The 25,945-nt window shown below is 48.5% G+C and overlaps 1 protein-coding gene across 2 annotated transcripts in view; it reads right to left on the reverse strand.

Annotated features, from left to right (window-relative positions):
- Positions 1–15,885: 15,885 nt before the first annotated feature.
- Positions 15,886–25,945, reverse strand: part of TNFRSF1B (TNF receptor superfamily member 1B) — a 35,295-nt gene continuing 25,235 nt past the window's right edge. Inside the window, exons 9-10 of one of the 2 annotated variants that reach the window (XM_031464083.2) lie at positions 22,363–22,570; positions 15,886–18,517 (exon numbers count right to left, since the gene is read on the reverse strand). In XM_031464083.2, the coding sequence (XP_031319943.1) occupies positions 18,237–18,517; positions 22,363–22,570 (489 nt within the window). In that variant the 3' untranslated portion in view covers positions 15,886–18,236. Of the gene's footprint in view, positions 18,521–22,362; positions 22,571–25,945 lie in introns of both variants that reach the window. The other variant, XM_031464082.2, reaches the window with a different exon arrangement.

Raw genomic sequence — 25,945 nt, forward strand, 5'->3', positions numbered from 1 at the left:
CCCCGACCCGACCAATCGAGCGGGCGCCGCGCCGGCGCCTGGCCAGCCGAGCACCGAATCATCGAGGAGGCGCCCTCTGGCTTCGACAGCCGCTCCTGCAGGACTGCCGGCCCCTCCAGGGCTCTGGAATACTGGGGCTGAAGTGGGAGAAAGGCCCCAAAAGCCCCACTTTACAGAAGGGGCAACCAAGTCCCAGGGGAAAGCTACAGGTTGCGATGATAATATTTAGGACATGTTGGCTCGGACAGTGTTGCAATTCTTCTTTCTGCAACGGTCCGTCCACAGTCAGTTTTCCACTTAGCAGCCTCAGGAGTCTGTTAAAACATCATGCTGACCACGCCACTTCCCTGCTTAAAACCGCTTCCCCATTACACTTAAATTAAAACCCACTTCCTCAGAGAGCTGACGCCAAGATCCTACTGGATTTGGTCCATTACTATTTCTGCCACTCTTGCCCCCACCCTGGCCCACTCTCCAGTCCCTGCCTCAGGACCTTTGAATTTGCATTTCTCTCTACCTAGGATGTTTTTCCCCTAAACCACTGCTGTCCAAAAGAAACACAATGCAAGTTGCAGAGTAATTTTAAATTTACCTAGTTGGTACATTTTTTTAAAGGAGAAATAAAGGGGTGAAATTAATATTTTTTATTTAATCGGATATGTCCTAAATATTATCATCTCAACCTGTAGCCAACACGAAAAAATTATTAGACATTTTAGGGGGGTTATAGTAATTTTTTAAAATCCAGTGTGTATTTTACACTTACAGCACATCTCAGTAAAAACTAACCACATTTCAAGTGCTCCAAAGGCATATGGTTACGAGACAGCTCTGGACAGTCATATAGATGACTTCTTGCTTTGGCTATTCCACCTCAAAGAAGATTTCCCTGCTGCCCTGTCTAAAGCTTCCCTCATCCGTTACCCTGTTGTATTATCTTCACAGAACTTAATGCTACCTGAGCTGAGATTATCTGATTAATTTACTTATACCTATGTTATCTTTCCTCAGCCTGAAAGCAGAAATTTTATCTTTTTCACAAATGTTTTTTCAGTCCCTAGACATTGTGTCACAAAGAAAAGACTCAGTGAAGGTGCTGTGAAAAAATTCACAAGTGAACGCTTCATCTTGGATTATAACCAGAAGGGCAGGAAGAACACCTTAGGCTCATAAAAAGTCAGATCAGGTTGCAGATCAGCAAGGTTGCCAGAGTATATATTTATACTAATAATTACTAGCCTCCCTGATGCTAAGCTAATAAAGGTGGCTGTGGGCTGACTCACTCCTAAACAAGGCCTGGGTTTCTCCGAGGCAGGATCAACCCATTAGAATCTCAACACTGGGTCCCCTCAGAGGCTGAGGTTTGGGCTTAAAACCCCAGACTCCACAGACGGAAGGCAGAAGGAAAGCAGCTCATCAGAGCCGAAGAATCTCGAGGTCCAGATCCTCCAGCACATAGCACCTGACCGTACCTGGGGAGTTTATTGAAAATGCAGAGGCCAGGACACAGTTCCTTCAACCCGAACCACTTAGAGTCTCTGGGCCTCAGTTCCTTATCAATCTAGACATGCATTTACCACATAGCTATCCCACTCCCAGGTAGCTGCCCAAGAGAAGTGAAAACACATGTGCACACAGTCTTATACATGAATGTTCATTACAGCTTCATTCATAATAGCCCAAAACAGGACATAATCAAAATGTTCATCAACATAGAGTTGGTGATCATCATTTTAAGTGAAGTAAGTCAGAAAGAGAAAGAAAAATACCATATGATATCACTTATATGTGGAAACTAAAAAAAGGATACAAATGAACTTACCTATGAAATAGAGACAGACTCACAGACATAGAGAACAAACTTATGGTTACCAGCAGGGTAAAGGGGTTGGGAAGGGATAAATTAGGAATTTGAAATTTGTACCTCTTGGGGAGTGATGGAAATGTTAGCCATCTTGATTGTTGTGGTGGTTTCTTGAGTGTATACATCGACCAAAATTCATCAAATTATACATCTGAAATATGCGTAGTTTACTGTACAGGAATCATACCACAATAAAAGTGTTAAAAAATGTCCATCAACAGAAGAATGGATAAAGAGATTACAATGTACCCATGCAACGGAACACTACTCAGCAATAAAAAAGAATAAACTACTGATACAGACACCTCAGGAGTATTAGCTTTGTGAAAATACCCAGATCACACCAGACCAGGTACTATAATAATTTCATTTCTGTGATATTCCAGAAGAAACCAAACTAGAATGGCACAAGCAGATCAGTGGTGGCCAGGAGTGAGGGCTGGAGGGAGGGGATTGACTCAGGAGGGGCAGGAGGGAAATTTTCGGGGTGAGGAAACCATTCTATATCTTTTTCTTTGTTTTGGGGAGGAGGTAATTAGGTTTGTTTGTTTGTTTGTTTGTTTAATGGAGGTACTGGGGATTGAACCCAGGACCTCGTGCATGCTAAACACGCACTCTGCCACTGAGCTATACCCTTCCCCTTCTCTATATCTTGACTGTTGAAGTCACGAGGCAGTATACAGTTGTCAAAATTCATTGAAGTATGCACTTGAAATTGGTGAACTATGTTTTCTGTAAATTATTCCCCAATAAAGCAGATATTAAAAAAAAAATCCCTGCCCTCCTGGGACTTCCATACCAGCAGGGAAGGAGAGACAGAAAATAAGCAAAGTCAGTATAAAATACAGAGTGCACTGTGCCGTGATAGGTGCCACAGAGAAAAAATAAGGCAGGGAAGCAAGGTAGGAAGGAGGGGTGTACAATTTTAGATGGAGGCCTCACTAGGGAAAACCTGGCCCCAAAGATTCAAATGGAAGGAGTCTGCAGGGGGACCCAGGTCCCCAGATGATGGGTTCGGAAATGCAGAGCTGGTTGAAAGCCCTCAGTGTACAGAAGGGGAAACTGAGGACTAGGAGGGGGAAGGAACTCACTCAAGGTCATACAGAAAGACCACAGGACAAGGCAGGACTCTGCCACAAGCCTGGAGCCCTCTCCAATACAGCATCAGCCCTTCCTGCACCAGCCCACTGCCCTGAGTTTCAACTATTACAGCAAAAATGTATCTGTTGTAGGGGAGGGTATAGCTCAGTGGTAGAGCACATGCTTAGCGTGCATGAGGTCCTGGATTCAATCCCCAGTACCTCCACTAAAAGAAAAAAATTAGTCACATTAAACAATCCATTCTTTAAACACACACACACACACACAGACACACACACACACACACACAAACACACACACACACACACACACACACACACATATACATACTGTTGTGAGGAAACCAAGGAACAAAGAAGTTGGCCTGACAGAGGGGAAGGGGTTGTGTTGGCCACAGGGGAGGTCCGCCCTTGGTCCCCGCACTCAGGCTGTGGTCCCCGAAGCTGCAGGTTTTGGGCACACAACAGGTGAAGGGCTGCAGGAGATGGGGGCGTCCCTTAATTACCACCCATACTAGACCTTGAAATGCGTGTTGGCCTAGGTGGGGCCAAGTTTTCTAGGGCAGGCAGATTTGAGGGCCCCTGCTCAGTACTCCCCGCTATCAGGCCCCTCCCTACCTGGCCTCCAGATCATCTAGACTAGAGTGGGTTTAGACAGGTAGCCAGAACTGCAGAGAAGTGTTCCTTTTGGCCCACACAAAACTTTAAACTAATTAAAATTAGTTACATTTTAGAAGTTGGAGATCACATGTGAAAATCTGTATTTGGAGCTTCTCTAGAAAAAACTGGAAGACTGGGCAACCGGGAAACTCCCTACCCTCCCTTTGCTTACATTCGTTCATTCATTCACCATCCACTGAGCACCTACTATATGCCTGGCACTGTTCTAAGCACTTGGGACTACATCACTGAGTGAAATAGACATGTTTTTGTAAAAAAGCCCTATTGGAGTTTGCATTCTAGCAGGAGGAGAAGACAGCAGGCAATAAATATAACAAATATGTAAATTACACAATATTTGAGAAGGTGATAAGTACTGTTAAGAGTCCCATGGGAGAGGTAGGGACTCTCAGGGGAGAGGGAGCTGTCATTTTCAATGTGAATTAACTCAATCAGATCTGGAAGGCATTTTGCTTTCCAGAGCAGCGCTGTCCTATAGAAATATAATAAAAGCCATATACAGAATTCTAAATTTTCTAGTGGCCTCATTAAGAAGAGTGAAAAGAAACTGGTGAAATTAATGTTGATATTTTATTTAACCTAATATCTCCAAACTATTATCATTTCAACATGTAATCAATAGAAATATTTTTACTGAGATATTTTATGTATTTTTAATTGTCTTTATTTTTTATTATTTTTAATTGAAGTATAGTCAGTTAAAATGTGTCAATTTCTGGTGTACAGCACAATGTCCCAGTCATGCATATACATATGTATATTCATTTTCATATTCTTTTTCATTAAAGGTTACTACAAGATATTGAATATAGTTCCCTGTGCTATGCAGAAGAAATTTGGGGTTTTTTAAAATCTGTTTTTATACATAGTGGTTAACATTTGCAAATCTCAAACTCCCAGATTTATCCCTTCCCATCTGTCCTCCCTTCCCTGTAACCATAAGTTTGTTTACTATGTCTGCAAGTCTGTTTCTGTTTTATAGAAGAGTTCATTAGTGTCCTCTTTTTTTTAGATTCCACACATGAGTGATATCATATGGTATTTTTCTTTCTCTTTCTGGCTTACTTCAGTTAGAATGATTATCTCTAGGTCCATCCATGTTGCTGCAAATGGCATTATTTTATTCTTTTTTATGGCTGAATAGTATTCCATTGTATAAATATATCACAGCTTCTTTATCCAGTCATCTGTCAATGGACATTTAGTTTGCTTCCATGTCTTGGCTATTGCATATGCTCTTGGATTGGAAGAATCAATAATGTTCAAATGGCCATACTGCCCAAGGCAATCTACAGATTTAATGTGATCCCTATCAAATTACCAATGACATTTTTCACAGAACTAGAACAAATAATCCTAAAATTTATACAGAATCACAAAAGACCCAGAATTTATATTCATTTTGTACTCAGTCTTCAGAATTCAGGAGTTCGAATCCTGTTACACTTCACTCATCTCCGTCTGGACCAGCCATAGTTCAAGTGCCCAGTGGCTTCTGTATTTGACAGTATGGGTCCAGAGTCTCTCGTGAAAATGCAGACACCTGGAGCAGGGGTGGTACTGTCACCCTGTGGGAAGAAGGACAAAGGACCAAGGATAGACCACAGTTGAGGGGGTCAGCCTCATCATCTCACAGAGGGAGTCTGAGCTCCAGAGAGGGACAGCGGCTGCTCCAAGTTCACACAGCAGGTTCTGGATGGAGTCAGAGTGCAATCCCAGGATTCCTAACCTTTGGGTTTGTCCCCAGGCAGCCTCTCAGCCCAAACTCCCAGCTTTCCAGGTGCTGCCCTGGTGGCTGGTTTCTGAATATGAATGAAGCTCCAGGTGGGGCAGAGGAGTCTGGGGTGGGCTGAGGGAAGGGGTATGGGTGGTGGGGTGGAGGGGAGCACTTCCCCTTTAAATCCGGGCTTCACTGACCTTGTGTGAAATTCTAAGGAACTGGTTATCAGGAGCCTCTCACAGTAAACTGTCCATCCTTAGACAAATATCAAACCCAGCCAGCCCCGCCCCTCCACTGCACAGCACGGATAATGGGTACCTTGACTATCTACCAGGGCAGTTATGGAGATAATATAACCGAAGCTCAGGTTCCCAACAACAACAACAGCAACCGGACAATGCTGTGGAACTTCTCACACTCCCTGGCTCGGACCATCCCCTCATGCAGGAAATAAAACCCAACATCCCTCCCCTGGCTTCTGAAGCCACCCTCCCAACCTCACGTCCTGTCCCCGGGGTCCCAAGTCTGTCCCCCCTCCCTTCAAAGCCTCTGCTCAAATGCCAGCTCCTCAGAGAAGCCTTCCTGAATCCCGCTTGCAAACCAGCAGCACCTACACTCCTGTCTGTCCCCTTACGTTGCTCTATTTTTCTTCTTAGCATTTTGCACTGGCATAGCATGCACGACCTTCTGGCTCCAGCAGAGTCTGTGCCCACCTTGCATTCTGTTGCATCCTTAGAACACACACACACACACACACACACACACACACACACATCACAGCAACTAATATTGAGCACTTACTATGAGCCGGGCACAGTTTCAAGTAGCTCACACATAGTAATTTGTGTAATCCCTCACTCTGGAGGAGGTACTGTTTTAACTCCATTTTAGAGATAAGGAGAGTGAGGCACAGAGAAGCTCGTTAACTTGCCTGAGGTCACACAGACAGGAAGTAGTGGCACCAGGATTCACACCTAGGCAGGTGGGTTCCGAGGGCCCACAACTCTTGACTTCGGTGCCAGTCCATCAGGGCACGTGCTGACAATGATGCGTGAATGAAAAGCAGGTGAAGGGGGATCCAAAAGTGGCTCCCTCCTACCCAAGCTGGCCCAGCCTTAGTGAAACTCCGTGTTCTGTCTCAGTTAAAGAACAGAAAGAGGCAGGAGGGGCTTCATCTGGCACATTTTGACTGGTTAACCCAACAGGCAGGTGGTTGCCTTCAGTTGTTCCAGATTTACCCGCTGTGATATTGTGATTTATAATAAGAAACAGATGTTTGATTTCCATCCTCTATTCCTGGCTCACAACTCCTAAAATCCTTGGAATTTCCCGAGAGAAGAGCAACGGGAGCATCTTTTGTTCTAACATTTATTCTCGTGTCCTTAGTTCTGAAATAGCTCCAGAGCCATAAGGGTAAAACCAGTGTCTTGTTATTTCTATCAAACTCCACGTCTAAGTTTGTTAATAGGTGGCTTTTGGAACGCCCCAGAGGATAGGGGCTGGTTGCCAGGGGAATGAGCCACGTAATTAGAGGGTTGGAATTTTCAGCCCCACCACCTTACCTCTGGGTTGGTAAGAGGGGCTGGAGGTTGAATCAATCACCAATGGCCAATGATCCAATCAATCACGTCTATTAATGAAGCCTCCATAATACCCAAAGAGGACGGGGTTCAGAAAGCTTCCAGGTTGCTGAACAAGTGAAGGTGCTGGAAAGCTCTTTCCCAGAAAGAACACGGGAGTGCCAGCCTTTCCCACACAAGCCTGGCTGTTCCTGAATCTGAGCTGTATCCCTTGTGGTAACCTCGTGAATAAATGGTTTTCCTGAGGCCTAAGAGCCTCTCTAGCAAATTAATCAAACCCGTTAGTGGTCGTATAAGAGGTCGGTCAGAAGCACAGGTAACAACCTGGACCTGAGATTGGTGTGTGAAAAGGAGGCAGTCTCGTGGGACTGAGCCCTTAACCTGTGGGATCTGATGCTACCACCAGGGAGACCATGTCAGAATTTGGTTAAATTGTAGCACACCCAGCGGCTGTCACAGAATTGCTTGGTGTGGTGACCAGAAGTGTCAGAAGTATGGAGAGTAGAGGAGACACGTGGGAAGAGTTTCCTCTACACCCCCTCACACCCAGTCGCCTGTCTTCACCCCCACTGTATAGATGGTGAAACTGAGCCGGGGATGGGAGCTTGGCAACTTCAGAAGCCCCGGTCCCTGCAGACTGGGTGCTCAGGACATGTGTAGTGACAGCTGAGCCGTCAGGGCTGCACTGCTTCCTGGAAGGAAACTGGAGGGAAGCATTAAGAGAATCTATATTAGCTGGCAAAGCTCACAGAGAGAAGCCACGGAGGTGAGCTGTGGAGGCAAAGGAGGGAGTGGCAGCAGCTGAGCTGGGCAAGAGAAGGGGTACAAATACAAGCCACTGGAAAGGCAGTAACAAGAGGGCATGAGAGCCAAGGACAAGATTAGCATCCCTGTCCCCACAGCCCCCCCCCTCCCCAACGTACCCTCCCCGCAGCACCTGGAGACATCTTTCCAAAGGACAGATCTGGTCCTGTCTCTCCACCGGTCACAAGTTTTCCATGATCACCTTTGCCCCCTGCCCACCCTAGCTGGACAGTGGGAGCCCTTTGGACCTGGCCCCTCTCTTTCCCTCTCACTGCGCCCCACCCTGGTCCCAGGTTATGCTCAGCTCCTCCCTCTGTTCCTTAGGCTTCTGCTCCTCTGGTCCCTTTCCTGACTTCCTTTTTTTTTTTTTTTTAACTGAACTACAGTCAGTTACAATGTGTCAATTGCTGGTGTACAGCACAATGTCCCAGTCATGCATAAACATATATATATTCATTTTCATATTTTTTTATTAAAGGTTATTACAAGATATTGAATATAGTTCCCTGGGCTACACAGAAGAAACTTTTTTAAAATCTATTTTTATATATAGTAAGTAACATTTGCAAATCTCAAACTCCCAGATTTATCCCCTCCCACCGTAATCATAAGATTGTTTACTATGTCTGTGAGTCTGTTTCTGTTTTGTAGATGTAGATGTGTTCATAGCGTCCTTTTTTTTTTTTTTTCAAATTCCACATATGGGTGATACTAAATGGTATTTTTCTTTCTCTTTCTGGCTTACTTCACTTAGAATGACTATCTCTAGGTCCATCTATGTTGCTGCAAATGGCACTATTTTGTTCTTTTTTATGGCTGAGCAGTATTCCATTGTATAAATATACCACAACTTCTTTATCCAGTCATCTGTCAGTGGACATTTAGGTTGCTTCCATGTCTTGGCTATTGTATATAGTGTTGCTATGAATATTGGGGTGCATGTATCTTTTCAAATTAGAGTTCCCTCTGCATATATACCCAGAAGAGGGATTGCTATATCATATGGTCAGTCTATTTCTAGTTTTTTGAGGAATCTCCATAGTGTTTTCCATAATGCTGCACCAAACTACATTCCCACTAGCATTGTAGGAGGGTTCCCTTCTCTCCACACCCTCTTCAACATTTATCATTCTTGGGCTTTTGCATGATGGCCATTCTGACTCCTTCCCTGACTTCCTGATCCAGAAGGGGGATCCCCCGTCCCTTTGTCCTCTGTGTCCAGAGTCATTTTCTTCATACAGAAAGGAAACAGACTTTGCACGGACTCTCAGTTGAAATTGTAATGTGGCTTGGATGTGCGCATGAATCCATTTTTTGAAAAGACTACTACCCATTAATCATGGCCCAGCCATGAGTCAGGCGTACTGTGCCTAAGAGCGGTAACTCCATGAACGTGCATGGGAATGAGCTCTATCCTGAGATGCCATCTGGTGCAAAGAAAACGTGGATTAGATGCCATTAAGAAGCATCTAATGCTCCTAATTCAATACCTGTGCCATCTGCCATAAGCTGTGTGCTTTCTTACTGTCTCTCCCCCTATCCACTTTGTTTTAGGACCTGCTGTATCCCATCACCTAGCACAGCGCCTGACGTGAAATAAGAGCACAGTCACTACTTGTCCGTTCACATACTCGGTGCAGAAGGGGAAGAACGTATAGCTCAGTGGTAGAGCGTGTGCTTAGCATGCATGAGGTCCTGGGTTCAATCCCCAGTACCTCCATTAAAAATAATAAATAAATAAACAAATAAATAAGCCTAATTACCTATCCCCCACCAAAAATATTGGGAGCTGCTGGCAGGATGCATTTGCAGTTCTTAAAGCCATGAAGCTGGATGAGACTCGCAGGGGAGAGAGTGGGAAATGAAATTCACTAGGGCCAAGATGAGGAGGAAGCAGCGAAGAGGCAGAGGGACCAGCCGCCCCCCCACCAAAAGATGGCAAGAGAGCCAGGGGCCAGGTGAAGAACCTGCTTCAGAGAGGAGGCTGGTCACTCGGGTCAAATGCTGCCCCCAGGGGAGTGAGAGTGGCCCTGAGAGCCTCTGTAGCGGAGAGGTGGACACAGACTTACTGGAATGAGGTCAAGAGAAAACAGGAGAAGACAACTTACAGACAGTGGGCGTCCATAAACAACACCTTGTAAGTGTTTTGCTGTTAAGAGTAGCTGACAGTAACTGGCGGGAGAATTGTTTTCAAGGAGGTTTGTGCCATTGTTTGTAATTGTAGTGAAACGCTCGTAACATAGAATCTGCCATCTTAATCATTCCTGAGTGAGCAGTCCGGTACCTCCAGGCCAGGCACAGCACATTTTACTGCACTCTGCCTTATTGTGTGTCGCACATAGTGCGTTTTTCACAAATTGGAGGTTTGTGGCCACCATGCATCCAACAAGTTTATCGGTGCCATTTTTCCAACAACATTTGTTCACTTCATGTCTCTGTGTTACATTTTGGTAATTCTTGCAATATTTCAAACTTTTTCATTGTTACTGTATTTTTAATAGTGATCTGTGATCAGTAATCTTTCATGTCACTCTTATAACTGTTTCGCGAAGCCACGAACCATGCCCGTAGAAGATGGTGACATTAATCCATGTTGTGTGTGTTTTTACTGCTCCCCCAACCAAACAGTCCCCCTTCTCTCTCCCTCTCCTTGGGCCTCCCTATTCCCTGAGACACAACAATATTGAAATTACGCCAGTTAATAACCCTACAATGACCTCTAAGTGTTCAAGTGAAAGGAAGAGTTGCATGTCTCTTACACTAAATCAAAAGCTAGAAATGATTAAGCTTTAGTGAGGAAGGCAAGTCAAAAGCTGTGATAGGCTAAAGGCTAGACCTCTTGTGCCAAGCAGTTAGCCACACTGTAAACACAAAGGTAAGTTCTTGAAGGAAATTAAAAGCGCTACTCCAGTGAGCACATGAATGACGAGAGATTGAAACAGCCTTACTGCTGACATGGAGAAAGTTTGAGTGGTGTGGATAGAAGATCAAATGAGCCACAACATTCCCTTAAGTCAAAGCCTAACCCAGAGCAAGGCCCCTCTTCTCATCTATTCTTGGAAGGCTGAGACGTGAGGAAGCCGCAGAAAAAAAGGTGAAGCTAGCAGAGGTTGGTTCACAAGGCTGAAGGAAAGAAGCCGTCTCCGTAACATGAAAGTAAAAGGGAAGAGCAAGTGCTGACGCAGAGGGTGCAGCAGATTATCCAGAAGATTGAGCGAAGGTAATACACGAAGGTGGCTACACTGAACAGCAGATTTTCAACGTAGACAAAACAACCTTCTACTGAAAGAAGATGCTGTCTAGGACACTCATAGCATCTTTCCTTCTTTCTTTCTTTCTTTCTTTCTTTCTTTCTTTCTTTCTTTCTTTCTTTCTTTCTTTCTTTTCCTTTTCCCTTTTCTTTTCTTTTCTTTTTTTCTTTTCCTTTTCCTTTTCTCTCTTTCTTCCTTCCTTCCTTCCTCCCTTCCTCCCTTTCTTCCTTTCTTCCTTTCTTTCTTTTCCTTTTCCCTTTTCTTTTATTTTCTTTTTTCCTTTTCCTTTTCTCTCTTTCTTTCTTTCTTTTTTTCTTTCTTCCTTCCTTCCTTCCTCCCTTCCTCCCTTTCTTCCTTTCTTCCTTTCTTTCTTTTCCTTTTCCCTTTTCTTTTATTTTCTTTTTTCCTTTTCCTTTTCTCTCTTTCTTTCTTTCTTTTTTTCTTTCTTCCTTCCTTCCTTCCTCCCTTCCTCCCTTCCTTCCTATCTTTCTTTCTTTCTGCCATTTTAATGGGTGTAAGATAGTATGTTGTTTTTTAAGTGGGAGAACCGTCAGTATGTTTGCATGCAGACAGGAAACATGTAGGAGACCAGGAAGATAATGCTGAAGGAGGGAGGGAGGAGAGATGCTGGAGCAACATCCTTGATTTAGGAGAGATGCTAAGATCCTGAACAGAGAGGAGCGTGCCCTTAGCCAGCAGCCCAGGTGTTTATCCATAGTCGTAGTTATTCCATACTCAGGGAGAAGGCTGAGGCCCTGGGCACAGGTGCAGGTGGGAGGTTGGATGTGGTGAGAGGGCCTCAGGATGTTCTCTTGGGTGATGTTTATTCTATTTTCTCAGCTACAGACAAGGATGGAGTGAGGTCAGAGGTTTGAGGAGGAAGACTGGGTGTGAATGGTCTGTCTAAAGAGTATGTGGGTGGTGGGGGTTGGTAGGCTGGATAAGGGCTTCTACAAAGACGTCTAACCTGAAATCCGGGAATGTGTTCCCTGGCAGGATCTTGAGATGGGGAGGTTACCTGGATTACCTGGGTGGGCCCAACATAATCACATGTGGGAGGCAGAGGGAGAGCTGACTACAGAAGCTCTTATACCGCCAGCTTTGAAAATGGAGGAAGGAGCCACAACCCTAGGAATGAAATTACTTCTAGAAGCTGAAGGCAAGGAAACAAATTCTCCCCTAGAGCCCCCAGAAACAGACTCCTCTAGAGCCTAGTCTCCCTGGTGACACCTTGATTTTCAAGGAGATGTTCAGAACTATAAGAGAATGAATTTATGTTGTTTTTAGCCACTAAATTGGCCTCATTTGTTCCAGCAGCAATAAGAAATTAATACACCAGGAAAGTGGGAAGGGGACACACTGTGACTGCTGAGAGGTACCAAGGACATAGTTAGAGTTTAATGATCATGCATTTGAAGTGAGACCAGCCCACATGCTTGACTATTTTCAATCCTGCCCTGTACAGGTGCACAGGTGCAGGTGTGGCATGCACAGAAAGTTGGCTTTAATTCAGAATGAGAACACTAAAGCAGGAGAAAGTCCAGGGAGTTGAGGTTATATGCACGGGACAAAATGATTGACCATAATGGTTATGGCAGATAAGACAGGAGAGGATGAAGAGTGGTAGGATGAATGGATTGCAGGTCCCAGTGAGGCAAAAAGATGGAGGACAGACACAGAAAACAAACTATGGTTATGAAATGGGGAAGGGGGGCAGGGATAAATTAGGAGTTTGGGATTAACAGATACACATTGCTACATATAAAATAGATAAACAACAAGGCCCTGCTGTAGAGCACAGGGAACTATATTCAATTTCTTATAATAAGCTATAATGGAAAAGAATCTGAAACATATATATGTGTGTGTGTGTACATTTATAACTGAATGGCTTTGCTGTACCCTTGAAGCTAACATTGTAGATCAACTATACTTCCATAAAAAATAAAATTAAAAAAAAAAAGACAGAGGACAGTGTTGGGGTTGGGGCTGGGGTGAGGGAGAGTGGGATGCCTGAAACTGGGATTGTGGCTGTGGTTATCCATAATGACAAAGTCTAGGGCAGGAGTTGGCAAACCACAGACCACGGGCCCAAACCACCAGCTGCCTGTTGGTATAAAGTTTTATTGGAATATGGTCACACTTGTGGTATAATGACAGATATACTTGGTCTTGGTCCAGGTCCTGGCACAGAGCTCCTAAAACTCTTAGAATTTCCTGCGTGTTGGAGTATCTTCTGTCATTCATAAGGACCCCCTTTTGAACAGCCCTGAGTTTATACTAACGAGGTGACTCAGGGTGGTGCCCCCAGAGAGCCTCAGGTTAGGGCTGGTCACCAGAAAGGTGAAGTGGCTAGAGGGATGGAACTTTCAGCCCCAGCCACCGGCCTCTGGAAGGAAGGAGGCGGCTGCAGATTAAGCTCTATGGGATACAATGGGATTCCACATTGGTACCCAGGTGGGAGGGCAGTGCATCCCCAGTTCCACAGTGACAGAAGCTCCTGGGCTCAGGACCCTTCAGACCTCACCGTGGGTACCTCTTTATCTGCTTGTTTGCCTGTATCCTTTATTGCATCCTTTATAATAAACTGGGAAACATAAGTAAATGTGTACCTGAGCTTTGGAAGCTGTTCTAACTAATGATTGAATCCAAAGAGGCAGCCATGGAAACCTCTGATTTGTAGCCCATAGGACAGAAGCACAGGTGACAACCTGGACTTGAGATTGGCATTTGCTGTGGGGGTATCTTGTGGGGCTGAGGCCTTAACCTGTGGGATCTGGTGCTACCTATAGGTAGATAGTGCCAGAATTGAGTTTAATTTGTAGGACACCTCATCAGTGTCCACTGAGAATTGGGGACTGCTTGGTGGTGTGGAAAACCTTCCACACACCCCTTCTTTGATGCACTGTCTGTGACAACTGTCACGCTTCAGCAGCAGAGTTGAATACTTGAGACCGAAACCTTAAACCCTCCCAAGCCTCAAATATGTACCATGTGGCTCTTTACAGGAAAAGCTTGCCAAGCCCCGTCTTAGGGTATGAGTGGCCGAGACGGGGTAGCGGGCCCGACTACGGGAGGATAGGAGGTCCAGGAAATCACTGAGAACAAAGACAGATCCGCTGAGGGATTTGCAATGCCACCTGGTGCCCGCCGAGGTCCTGCGGCCCCCTAACTTCCAGCCCTTAGGCGTCTGCCTGCTCCTCTTTGGAAGATAAACTCCTGACAGGCGTTTGCCTTACTTAGCAGAATTAACAGCCTTGGGAAACGACTAGCCTCACCATAGCTCAGGCTGACTTGTTCCAGCCCACGTCTCCTTATCGGAATCATAAATTCCACCACCTTCCTTGTGTCAGCCCACGTCTCCATCTTACTGGAGTCATAAGTCCACTATCCTCCCATATACCAAAGCCCCTTACCTCACTTATAGCCCAAAAAACACCTCTGTTCCCCTATCTCTTTGTGTCCACAGCCCCTTCCTCAGTAAAAGACCCTGCACTTTCACACTCGGTGGACACGCAGACACCTCTTGCCTGTGTGGCCCACTGTTGCCTGTAGCAGTGAACTTATTTAACTTTCCGTTTGTTCTTAAACTTCTCTTGGTTTCTGGTAAATTCTTTTTACCAACCCGTGACACTGGCCCGCCACCAAGTGTTCCCCCAACAGGAGTCACAGTGAGCAGGGAAGGAAGCTGACTGAATTCACGGGCCAGGGTCTCTCTCCCCTCCAGGCCTTGACATGAGGAACTCCCTTCGCTGGAAACCTCTTCCAGACTTGTTATTCTGGAAAACTCCTGCTCATGCCTTAGGAACAGGTCAGAGATCATCTCTAGAACCCTTCCCCTGACCCCCTGGCCGTGACCAGGGCATTTCTCTGCTCCTATGCTCATCCTGTTACCCGAAAAACTGGACTTGCCCCCTGGTGGGTGTCAGACCAAAAGACACAACCAAGCCAAAGATCAGGAGAAGAAATGATTTATTATTACTTGCAGCGCGTAAGGAGAACTCAGGGGATCATTTCCAAAGCAGTGTCTCCCCAAACAGCAAAATTAGGGAAGTTTTGAACTAAGGGTACATGCATACTCGTGAAGGAGCTTGGACAGTGGAAAGAGTCCAAGCTTTAGTTGACTGAAGTCACGAGGGTCAGAAAAATCGAACATCATCACCCTTTAGGTTCCAGCTGATCTGATGGTTGACAGCTTCACGCTAACCTTTGCCACTGAAACAGAACTGGGAGCCTTTACAACTGACATATTATCTTTGCTATCGTTACTTCTCTTGCCCTGTAACAGTCCTTTGTTTCTGCATCCTTTTGTTCCCTTAAGATCATTAAATGCTGATACCTGTTCAAGACCACGCATTGTGGCCAGGCTTAGATCACAAAATGGCTCAGGCCAAAAATGGCTTCTCTTCTGTCAAGAAAGCCATGCCTGATTTTATTTTCCCTGGGGACCCCTTACCTTATCTGCTTATAATCTGAGCACCTAGTGATGAACCTCAGAGGTGTCCCCAAGACTGGGGCCTCCTGGAGGCCAGAGTCTTGCTTCCCCGAATGAGAAGGGGGCTGCACATGAAGGAACAGATCTGCAGAGACCACTCCCACCCCAAGCTTCAGCTGAGGAGACCGAGGCGGCGGGGCATGTGATGAGGGCGTATCTGGAGGTCAGCTGGGTGGTTCTGGGCAAAAAACCACCTTCCTACTGTTCACAGGCCTGAGGGAGTGGTCAGGCTCTCAGCAAGGGCAGCTGTAATGGGGGTGCTTCTAGGGTCCAGCCACACCATGGGCTTGTCAGAATTCAGTGGCCATGGCCTGTTCTCCCCCACACGCTGGTGGCAGGGACCAGGACCACAGGCATACCACAACTCAGACCTGATGACAGAGCCAGTAGTCAGTGTGTGAAAAAACAAAGTGTTTATTTATAAGCAGGAATGCTGTCTGGGATACATACAGTGCAAACTCTTCTTGTCTTGGGACCAACACAAGCCCACAGACTGGGAAACTGTTACTGAATTAGGCTGTATGAACCCTGACTTGGGTCCTTGGCGGAGAAGGTTCTTTTTCCCACTCAGGTTCACGCAACCGAAAACAAAACCGAAGCTGAGATCAAAGCAGTGCAAGCTTAATTCAATGACCAGAGTATGGACACATGGGACTTAATTCATAGATCAACTTCTGGCCTTAATGTTAAGAGGGACTTACTTTTAAGGAGTAAGGATGATGGGGGAGGAGTGAGACTAATGATGGGGAGGCATTTGCGTTAGTTTTCTGGGAAAGATCCAGGGCTTTCCTGGAAAGGGGGTGTCACTCTTTTTCTGTCCTTTTATGGTCAGTGATTTCCAGTCACGGCCACCAATAAGTATGTCATTTAGTAGCTAATGTAGTAAAATCTGCGTAGAATGAGACTCAGTCTGTTGGAGGTCAGATTCATCGCCATGTTGGTTTCAGCGGGTTCCATCCAGTTTTTGTTTTTCTCTTCCTATTGCTTCCTTTCTTTGTGTCCAGACCCTGTGACTTAAAGATATATGTTAGGTCCTGTTCCAAGGAGGGGTTGGTGGATTTTGAGCAAGAGTCTGGTGGCAACTCTGGTTACAAAATAAGGCCACACCCCAAAAGGGTCTCCTTCCAATTCATCCCTGCTCTGCTGGGGTGATGGCAGGGAGGCTGATCTGAGGTCCTCCACCAGGGGGCAGAAGTGCTCCACAGCCATAAAGGGTCCAATGTGGCCGGAGACCCTGGCCAGTCCAGGCAGCGAGACATCTGGATTCCAGGGTGGGAAACCTTTCTTCACTTCATGATAATGGCTGGACTTCTCCTACCCTCCAAAAGTTCAGCCGCCAAGTTCAAGTCCAGTGGAACTTTTCAATAAGGGATCCAAGCATCTGGGACCCAACTGTCTTCTCAAGGAGGCCCCCATCCACCTTCCTTCTAGAATCCAGTTAAGGCCACATTTGTCCACCATCTGCAGGGATGGCCTGGGCATGTGATCATGGGGAGCGGGCTGACTCCTTAATTGGGAAGACTCTCTCGGCAAACATGTTGGCTTCAGCTGCTTCCGGCAGGCCTGAACACCACGGGCCACACAGAACCACAACACGCGACACAGACACGCAGACCCAAGACGGGCTCTCACCACCTCCTGTCCATTCAGGATCTCGGCAGGCACAGTGCTACAGTGGTTCCGAGGCTCCACCGGGACCTGGGACTCCAGGAACAGTGGGGCTGGAGAAACAGGAGCATCCCCTCGGGAGGCAAAGGAGGAAGGTCCAGGCTGAGGTAGGAGGAGACGGCTGCAGGGCCTCAGTCATCTCCAGTTCCGGCAACTCCCTGATAGGAAAAGGCGTGGCCTTGGAGCCCCACACCAGACAGTGGTGGGGGGAGGGTAGGCTGCAGCTGTGGGTAAATCACAGTGAAGGTCAAAGGCAGAGGATGCAAACTCTGAAAGTTTGGCTTTGTTACTTTGTTGGCTTGTTTGTCTGCATGATGCTTACTTTATTTTTTTAATTGCCACACGTTAAAACTGGAAGGTTTCTGGTTAGAGGTTTGCCATCTTAACCAGGCCACAGCACTCATTCAGGCTGTCTGCCCAGGCCCTCTGGGCATCTGGTTTTCACCTCATGGTATAAGAGATGGAGGCAGCAGGAGTGGATCTGGAGGTGGTGTTTCCAAAGGGTCCTGAGCAAAACTGAGGGACTCCCATCTCCTGCAGGGGTTGCTACCCCCTCTCTGCACAGAACCATCTGATTGATGACACACCGCTCCCCCCCCACCGTCCTGCAGCCTCGCATTCAGGCTAAAGCCCCGCCCCTTCTCCACGAATGATGCACACAGCATCCCCACTCCCCAGCAGGAAGCCAGAGCCAGGTAGAGCCCAAGGGTTGAAATAAACAAACAAACAAAAAAAAACCAAAAACAAAAAAAAAACCCAAAAACAAAAAAACAAGGGCTCCAGAAGCCAAGCCGACAGGGCCGGCGATGGGGCAGCTCTCAGAGAGGCAGGGGCTTGCCCCGGGCTGCCCGGCACATCTGTGTCCACCAGCCTTCCAAGAAAGACGCACGTCAGGACAAGACACACATGACTCTCCCAGCCTCATTCTTCTGCCTGCAGGTGACAGGAAGGCTGAGGCTGTGGAAATCACAAAAGGAATTCGGCCCAGAAAGAGCCAGAGTCCTGGAGGTGAGGGGCCTAGAAGGACCAGGGATCAGCCCAGATCGGCTGTGAGACAGCCCACACCAGCCTGGTTAACTGGACTTCATCCCGGCATCAGGCACGCCGAGGGGCAGGGGCTTCTCCTCTGGGCTCTGCAGCAGAGTCTCTGGAACTCCCAGCTGGGACTGAAGAGGGCATTCCTCCTTGGAGAAGGGGACCTGCTCATCTTTCGGGGAGCCCGAGGGGCTGGTGTCTGTGTCTCCTGTTGTGGAACTGGCCTGGGAAGGGCATTGAAAGCCATGGTCCGAGCTGCTGCAAACGTTGACAATGCAGGTGACATTGACCTGGGTTCCGTGGCCGCCAGAAGATGGCTCTGCTAAACAAAAGACAGGAGAGGGCGGTCAGTCCGGATCTTGGATTGAGGGGCGTCGTCACAGCCGGTCGTCTGCCCAAGAGGCAGGTCAAGACAACTGGGGAAAGAGCACTGGGCCAGGAGCCAAGAGGCCCCGTTTCTAGCCCAGCTCTGCTGTGTAACCTTGGGTCAGTCCCTTAAACCTTCGTGTGTCTCACCTGTCAAACAAGGATACCCCACCCCATTCACCCCATAGACAGGAGGAGCCAATTATACAAAGCATATGAAGGTGTTCCAAGAACAAAACACGCTGCCCACAAAGAACCAGAGAAGTGAGCCGGGACAGGAAGTACATATTACAGAATACTCGTCAAGCAGTGAAGATGGAATACTTTCCAGTGAAGATGGAATACTTTCCTGTAACTGCAGGAAGGCGTCAGCAGCCCCAGCCACACCAACTATGAAAGGGTGAGAAGCCTGTCACTGGTCCATCATCTCTGTGCCAAGGAATCAGCACCAAAGGGCTTGAAAATTGCTCCTTTATGGAAATTAAACATCGACCCTGAGCTTGTCTTTATTTACAGCAAATCTTTTTCTTCCATGCAGAGCTGCCTCTAAGATTTCGTAAATCTGGGATTCCAGGATGGGGTAGGGGTTGGTAGTTTGTCTGTATCACTGAGGCCAGGATGCCTTGAGCTCTGCAGCCTGACAATCTGGGTTTGACTCCCTGCTCTGCCTTCATAAACTTGGCCAAGTCACTTAACCTCTTGGAGCCTCAGTTTGCCCAGCTATAAATTGAATCTAAGGACCCTTGCCATGGGTGACTTTGCCCTGTTCATTGCTGTATCTCAGGAGCCTGCATGGCCCCTCAAGGCAAGCTCAATGAAGCAGGAGCTGAACACTGGGTCCATATATCCAACCGCCTCTTCTGTACCTCAACTCGATCCCACCCGTCTCCCATCCAACCTGCTCTTCCTCATCTCAGTTCCCATGGATGCCATTCCACCCTGATGCTCAGTCCCAAAGCCCTCAGACTCATCCTTCCCTAACCCCTACATCCAATAGACCAGCAATTCCTACCAGGTCCACCTTCCAAAGATTCTTCAAGTTCACCACCTCCTGCATACCACCATTCACTCCCACCTGGACTAGTGTGAACAGCCTCCACCTGCCTCCTGGCTTCTACCCAGCCCCTCTGCAGTCTGTTCTCCACCAGCAGCCAGAGCTAGCCCTTTTAAACCTGGCAGATCACTTTTTTAGCTGCTCAAAACACCTATGAGGCCGTGCATGACCTGGTGCCTGCCTTCTCCTGCCCCATCTCCTGCCGCTCTGAGATCTTGGCTGGGTTTCTTCTAGCCAGACCCACCTCCCTGCAGCTCCTTGAGCCCCCTCAAGCCTCAGGGCCTTTGCACATGCTGCTCCCTTAGCCTGGAACACTCCTCCTTATTCCCACAGCTCATTCCTTCCTCTACTCAGGCCTCAGTCCAAAGGCCACCACCTCCAAGAAACCTCCGTGGCCCAGGATGGCAGGGCCTTTCTGATCATTCCCCGCTGTGGTCCTATGTGAATGAATAAAACCCAGCTCACAGGCATGTTCTGTTCTTATAGGTAGTAGTGTTTCTAAGTGAATTGGCTGTCAACATTTAAAATTCAGGAGTTTACATTTTAAAAACATGAATGTGTAGCTTCCCTTGGGAGCCAGACCAGGGAGGCCTGGCTACACAGGACCCACAGACAGGCAGGAAGGGCTCCAGGTCACAGGTTCAGCCCCACCTGCCCTCCCAGCCATGCGGGCATCTAGGTGTCCTGAGTTGGTGAGGGACTGGGTGATGGATAAGCTGAGGAGAGCAGAGTAAGGGCTGGACACATAAGCGCCCCTCAAAAACTAACAGCTACTGCTCCTGTTTCTATAGGGACCCGCTGAGTGTCCCGGGGGCGCAGGGAGGGCTGGCTGTTTGTATTCCAGTCTAGTTTATTTTCAGACTCCAGGGAAGCCTGGGAGGAGGATGGAGCCAGCAAGTGCTTGGCTCAGAACAGCCCCAAACAGGCCCAGAGGAGGGAGGACTGAAATTACCGAGCTGGGAGGAAATTTCCACCTTGTGCCTCCACAGCACCCAAATGTCACCCAGAGTCACCACGGCCTTTGCACATCGTGAACAAGACAGTGCGGGGGCAGACAGGAGACCACGAAGGGGCAAAGACCTGAGGTTTACCCGTTCCCACAGTGGAGAGAGGTGTTGGGGTGGGAGGGAGAGAAGGGGAGGGCAGATGCCAGAGAGACAGCTGGGGAAGGAGCAGAGAAGTGAGGGTAGAGGGGGTGGGCAGACAAGTTCAGGGGTCCACATGGGGGCCACACCAGGATGGGTGTGGGAGAGGTGTCACCCAGAAAGCAGAAAGAGGAGTCTCAGAGTTGGATGAAGACCAAGAGTCTATATTTGAATCTCACTCATTCATTTGACAAACGTTTAGGGCCACCTGCTGCTCCAGCCACTGACCCTATCCCCTCCTCGGGGAGTTTTTAGGCTGGGGCAGGGGCCACTGACAAGACATCACACTGATGAGGGCAGGCTATGGTGGGAATATAAAAGCGGGACACCCCAGTCCACTTCCTGAGTCCGGTGGCAGGTAGGAAAGGGTGCTGCAGCCCTGCCAAGGAGCTGCCACACTTATCTGCAGACCGGGAAACTGAGGCTCGATGGGGTTAAGGAGACTGCTCAGATCCTCATGGCACCAGAGCAGCGAGGAGGGCATCACAGAATGATGGTCACTGCCTTGACCCACCAGCCAGCACTGCCAGATGGGAGGGAGAGATGCAGGCCAGTGGACTTGGCCACTCACTACAAAGCACACCCAAGGAAGCCCCAGGCTTTCTGGGGGATCCCTGCAGGGGCCCCCTCCAATGTGGGCACTGCAGATGTTCACCAGGGGTGACCCTGGTCACAGACCAAGTGCAGGGCAAAATGCAGACGGTGTAAACAGGGCATGGGCTTCTCCAGACCCCACAACCCGATGCCCCAAGCCCAAAAAGATCGGGTAACAGGCCACAGGGAGTGAAGCCCCAGAGACATCACTTAACTCATTCAGCTTTCTAGCCACAGGCTCTGGACCCCGACCCTGAGAGCCCAAAGGTGATTCCTGGCTCTTCTGTTTACTAGCTGTGACCTTGAAAAAGCTGTTTAACCTCTCTAGGCCTTAGTTTCTTCATCTGATAGGATGAGGAAATATAATAGGAATTAATATAATAAGATTGTATTATAAAAACATGTAATAATGTACAATAAACATAATTATGATATATTATGTTAATTATATTATGTTATGGTACATATAATATTAATATATTATTCATGTAGTGACTTATAATATTGACATATAATACTGTTATATGCTATAATGCATTATATGTTATATGTAACATTAATGTATATAATGTTATTAATATATCAATATATACTATTTTTAATACAATATACTATTAATATGTACTATTATGTTATATGCTATTTTATATATAATATATTATATATATTATAATATGGAGGAAAACTCCCTGCTTGGGTATGGAGGACTCAGAGGACAAGTTGAGTCAGTCTAGAAGGAAAGATGTTCCTGGTGAGAGAACCCACAGGGCAAAGGTGGGAGGGAGGTGGTGACTTCAGAGAACAGAAAGAAGCCTGTGGCTCAGGTGCACCTGAGGGGTGGGGGGAGGCAGGGCTGAGGGGAGCCAAGGCTGGTGGCACAGGGTCCCAGTGTCCTACCAGGAGCTCAGGCCTCGTCCTGCAGGGGAGGCCCCGGATGAGACGGCTTATATGGAAACCAGGGGCGGGGGGCGGGGGGATGAAGCCAGGTGGGCTCCTGCCTCTTACCTGAACCGCCGGAGCCAGCCTGGGCCTCCCCAGCCCCGCCGGCCGTCTCTGCACCCGGCGCCTGCAGCTGGGACCTGGTGGGCGCCCTCCGGTCTGTGGCGCTGGCCGAGCTCTCCAGGGAGCTGCTGCTGGAGCTTGGCGCCGTGGTCAGCAGGTGCTGCTGCTCGGGGCCTGGGGCATCTCGGGCCTTGTCGGCGGACAGGTGCGGCTGGATGGGGAGGAGAGGACGGAGGGCAGTCGGCCCCTGCCCCAGCCCCTCGGCCCCTCTTCCTTCTCACCGCCGTCAGCACTTCACAGTTTACATGGCACTTCCGCCCACGCCTACACACTCTTCCCCTGCACAGCACGTCTAGGATGTGTGATTGTCCATGGCTTCCATGATTAGCATCTGCCTTCCCCACCGGAGTGTGAGCCCTAAGAGGGCAGGGGCCATGTGGCCCTGTGCACCAAAGAGTCTTAGAGGTGGGCCAGGATATTCATCCTCATTTTGCATTAGGAAGCAGAGGCCCAGAGAAGAAGAGCGACTTTCCTAAGGTTACCCCAACAGCCCAGAGTGAGGTGGCTCAGCTTAGCAGCCGAGGAGCTGGATTCTGGAACCAGATCACATGCATACAAATCATGACTCCATCACTCACTAGCTCTGCAACCTTGGACAATTCACTCAACCTCTCTGTGCCTCTGTTTTTTCATCTATGAAGGGAAAATAACCTACCCCCGAGGCGGTTGTGAAGATTAAATGGCTGAGTTTTGTAAAGCACTCAGAATACTGCCTGTTGCACAGCAAGCGCCAGTCAAGGGTTGGTTAATTCAGGGCTATGCAAACTACTGTCCAAGCTACTGTCCTGGGCAAAGTCCAGCCTGTCGCTGTTTCTGTACAGACTGTGAGCTAAAAATGGTTTTTACAGTTTCGGACGGTTGAAAAAATATTTAAAGAATAATATTTCATGACCTGAAGTTATGTGAAGTTCAAATTTTAGTGTCCATAAATACAGTTTTATTGGAACACAGCTGCTCCCATCTGTTTATGTAGCGTCTGTGGCTGCTTTCCCACAACAATGGCAGGTTTGAGCAGCTATGACCGAACCCAGATGATCCAAAAAGCCTAAGTGTTGACTGTCTGGACTTTTATGAATCACAACAACAATAATAAAATATTAGCCAACACTTGAATCCATCCAGTGCCAAGCACTGTGCTGAAGCCCTTCCAGACACCATCTGTACCCATCCTTTCAGGAGCCCAGTGTGTCCTCACTTTGCAAACGTGGAAACCGAAGCCCAGAGAGATTGAGTTTGCCTGCCCAAGTTCACACAGTTAGGACGGGGTGCCTCTGGGCTGGAACCTACCAGCCCTTCCTGAGTGTCTGGGGTTTCAGCCCTGGAGGCTCGAGACAAAGTGCCCTGTTTCCGGACACCCGTGCTGGGAGCACCTGGGAATTTCACTCTGAGGCGGTTGCTCGTCAGCACTAACTAAACAGGCACACAAGCCCTCGCCGTGGGGTTTTGGGAGATCATTGGATTCCAGAAAGAAAGAAGACAGAGGGGCCACATTCTCACCCGCTGCCCTGGTCTGCCCAGGACGAGAGGGTCCAAGGTGAGTGAGATGCTGGAGGGACCTAGCCTAGCACGGTTAGGGGAGGGGAGGGTCAGAGGTGCAGGACACAGGGAGGGCTGAGGCCCACCCCGGCCTCATTCCTGAGGGAACTACAATTCCAGGCATGCTCTGAGCACTGGCAGATGGGAGTACCTTCCCTGGACTGATGGAGCAGCTCTGCCGATCCCCGCAGCCCCGGGCCCCCAGCCCTGCCTGAGCCCTCCCTGAGTCCTCTGTGTCCTGAGGCCAGCTCACAGAGTCTCACTGCAGGCTGGATGGATCCTTCGCAAGCAGTCCCCATGAGGCCACGGAGGCCCAGAGAGGGCGAGTCTCCTGCTCAGTATCACACAGCTGGTCTCTGGCAGGGACAGGAGCCCAGATCAGTGTACCAGTGCTGTGTGCTTCCCACTGAGTCCTGCCTCTCTGGTTCACTGCCCCCGACTCTGGAGGAACGGAGGGCATTTCAAGTTCATGCTGAACCTTCGCTCAGATGGTCTGACCTTGGTATTGGACCCCACCCCCAAGCCCTGCTCTGAGCTTAGACAGGCGGGGGAGAGGGAGGGGGAGGGGGAGGAGAAGCATCCAAATGTCATTCCTCACAACCTCCAGAGAAGGGGCTTTTCTGTCTGTGTCCCGCTTTTATGCTGGTGGCTAGGGCGGTGCAGAACAGAAACCCACAAAGGTCACAGCCTGTCTCCCTCCCCCAAAGCCACAAGTGGCCAAGTTCAGGCAGGCTCTGAGAGGGGCAGTTGCATTCTGAGTCCTGTTCCTTGGGCTGGGACCCCAGTTGGGGGAGCACTGAGGGGCTCATTCAACAAACATGATGCTGCAAGTCTGCCCCCCTCACTTACTAGCCAGGCCCAGGCACAGGCAGAAGCAGAGACGCTGACAAAGCCGCTGGCTGGGTCTGCTTCCGTGACACATGTCAGCCCATGTTCCCGAGGCTCACACACCTGTCTATGCAGGTATGCGGGTGTATGAAGCCTGCACACTCATCTGCCTACATGTGGTGGGGCATGTGTGCACATCTGTGTGTGGTGCAATGAGTGTGCTGGAGGTGGTGAAGAGAGGCTCTCCTAGGTTTGTGCCTCAGGCCACTCTCATTAGCTGTGTGACCTCGGGAAAGTTACTTCACTTCTCTGAGCCTAAGATTCCTGCGCTGTAAAATTGGGACAATACTCACATTGCCTGTGTCGGGCATAGCACAGCTGGGAGACTAAGTAACGCCCAGTACTGTGCCTGACCCATGTTCAGCGCCTCAAAACATTCTCCCTCTCTATGAATTAAGGACGTGCATATGAATGTGTGTGTCTGTGGGGGTGACTGTGGGTGAGCTCACACACATGGATTCACTGGCCTTTTCTGAACAAAGGGAAGCCACTGTCCCGCCATGCCTTGGCATTATTTCTATAGCAGGAGGGACAGGGCGGTGCTGAGACACCGTCTTCTCAACCCCAGCAGCCTAGGCAGGAGGGTGACTACGCAGCCATTAGTGGGGACCACCGCCAGCCAGCTGAGGAGCAGAGTGGGGCACAGGCTGAGTGCGGGGATGAGGGCAGAGCTGGGAGCCCGGGCACTGATGGGCAGCTGGGCAGGTGACCAACCTTTGAGGCCAGGCCCTGCTGGGGATGGGGATGCTGGGAACAACTGTGAAAGTCTGCCCTGGGCGAACAGCATGGTGGTAAAAACAAGGCCTGCAAATTCAGACTTAGTTTCAAACCTGGGCTCTGCCACTCCCTGAGTCTAACCTTCCCTGAGTAACTGAATCTCCCTGAGTCTCAGTTTCTCCCTCTGTGAAATGGGGATGATGCTACTGTGTACCTCACAGGGGGTGTGTGAGGATACACAGCTTGGCCAGGGGCTCAGCCAGTGTGGTGCTGGACCAGCTCAGACCTGTGTGTGTTTCTTCCCAGCTCCACATTCAGTAAGGTCTGGGTAGCTTAAAATTGGCCACAGTGGGAGTTTATAACACAGAAACGAGCAAACAGCACA

Source organism: Camelus dromedarius, chromosome 14 (genome assembly GCF_036321535.1).
Source record: "Camelus dromedarius isolate mCamDro1 chromosome 14, mCamDro1.pat, whole genome shotgun sequence".
NCBI lineage: Eukaryota > Metazoa > Chordata > Mammalia > Artiodactyla > Camelidae > Camelus > Camelus dromedarius.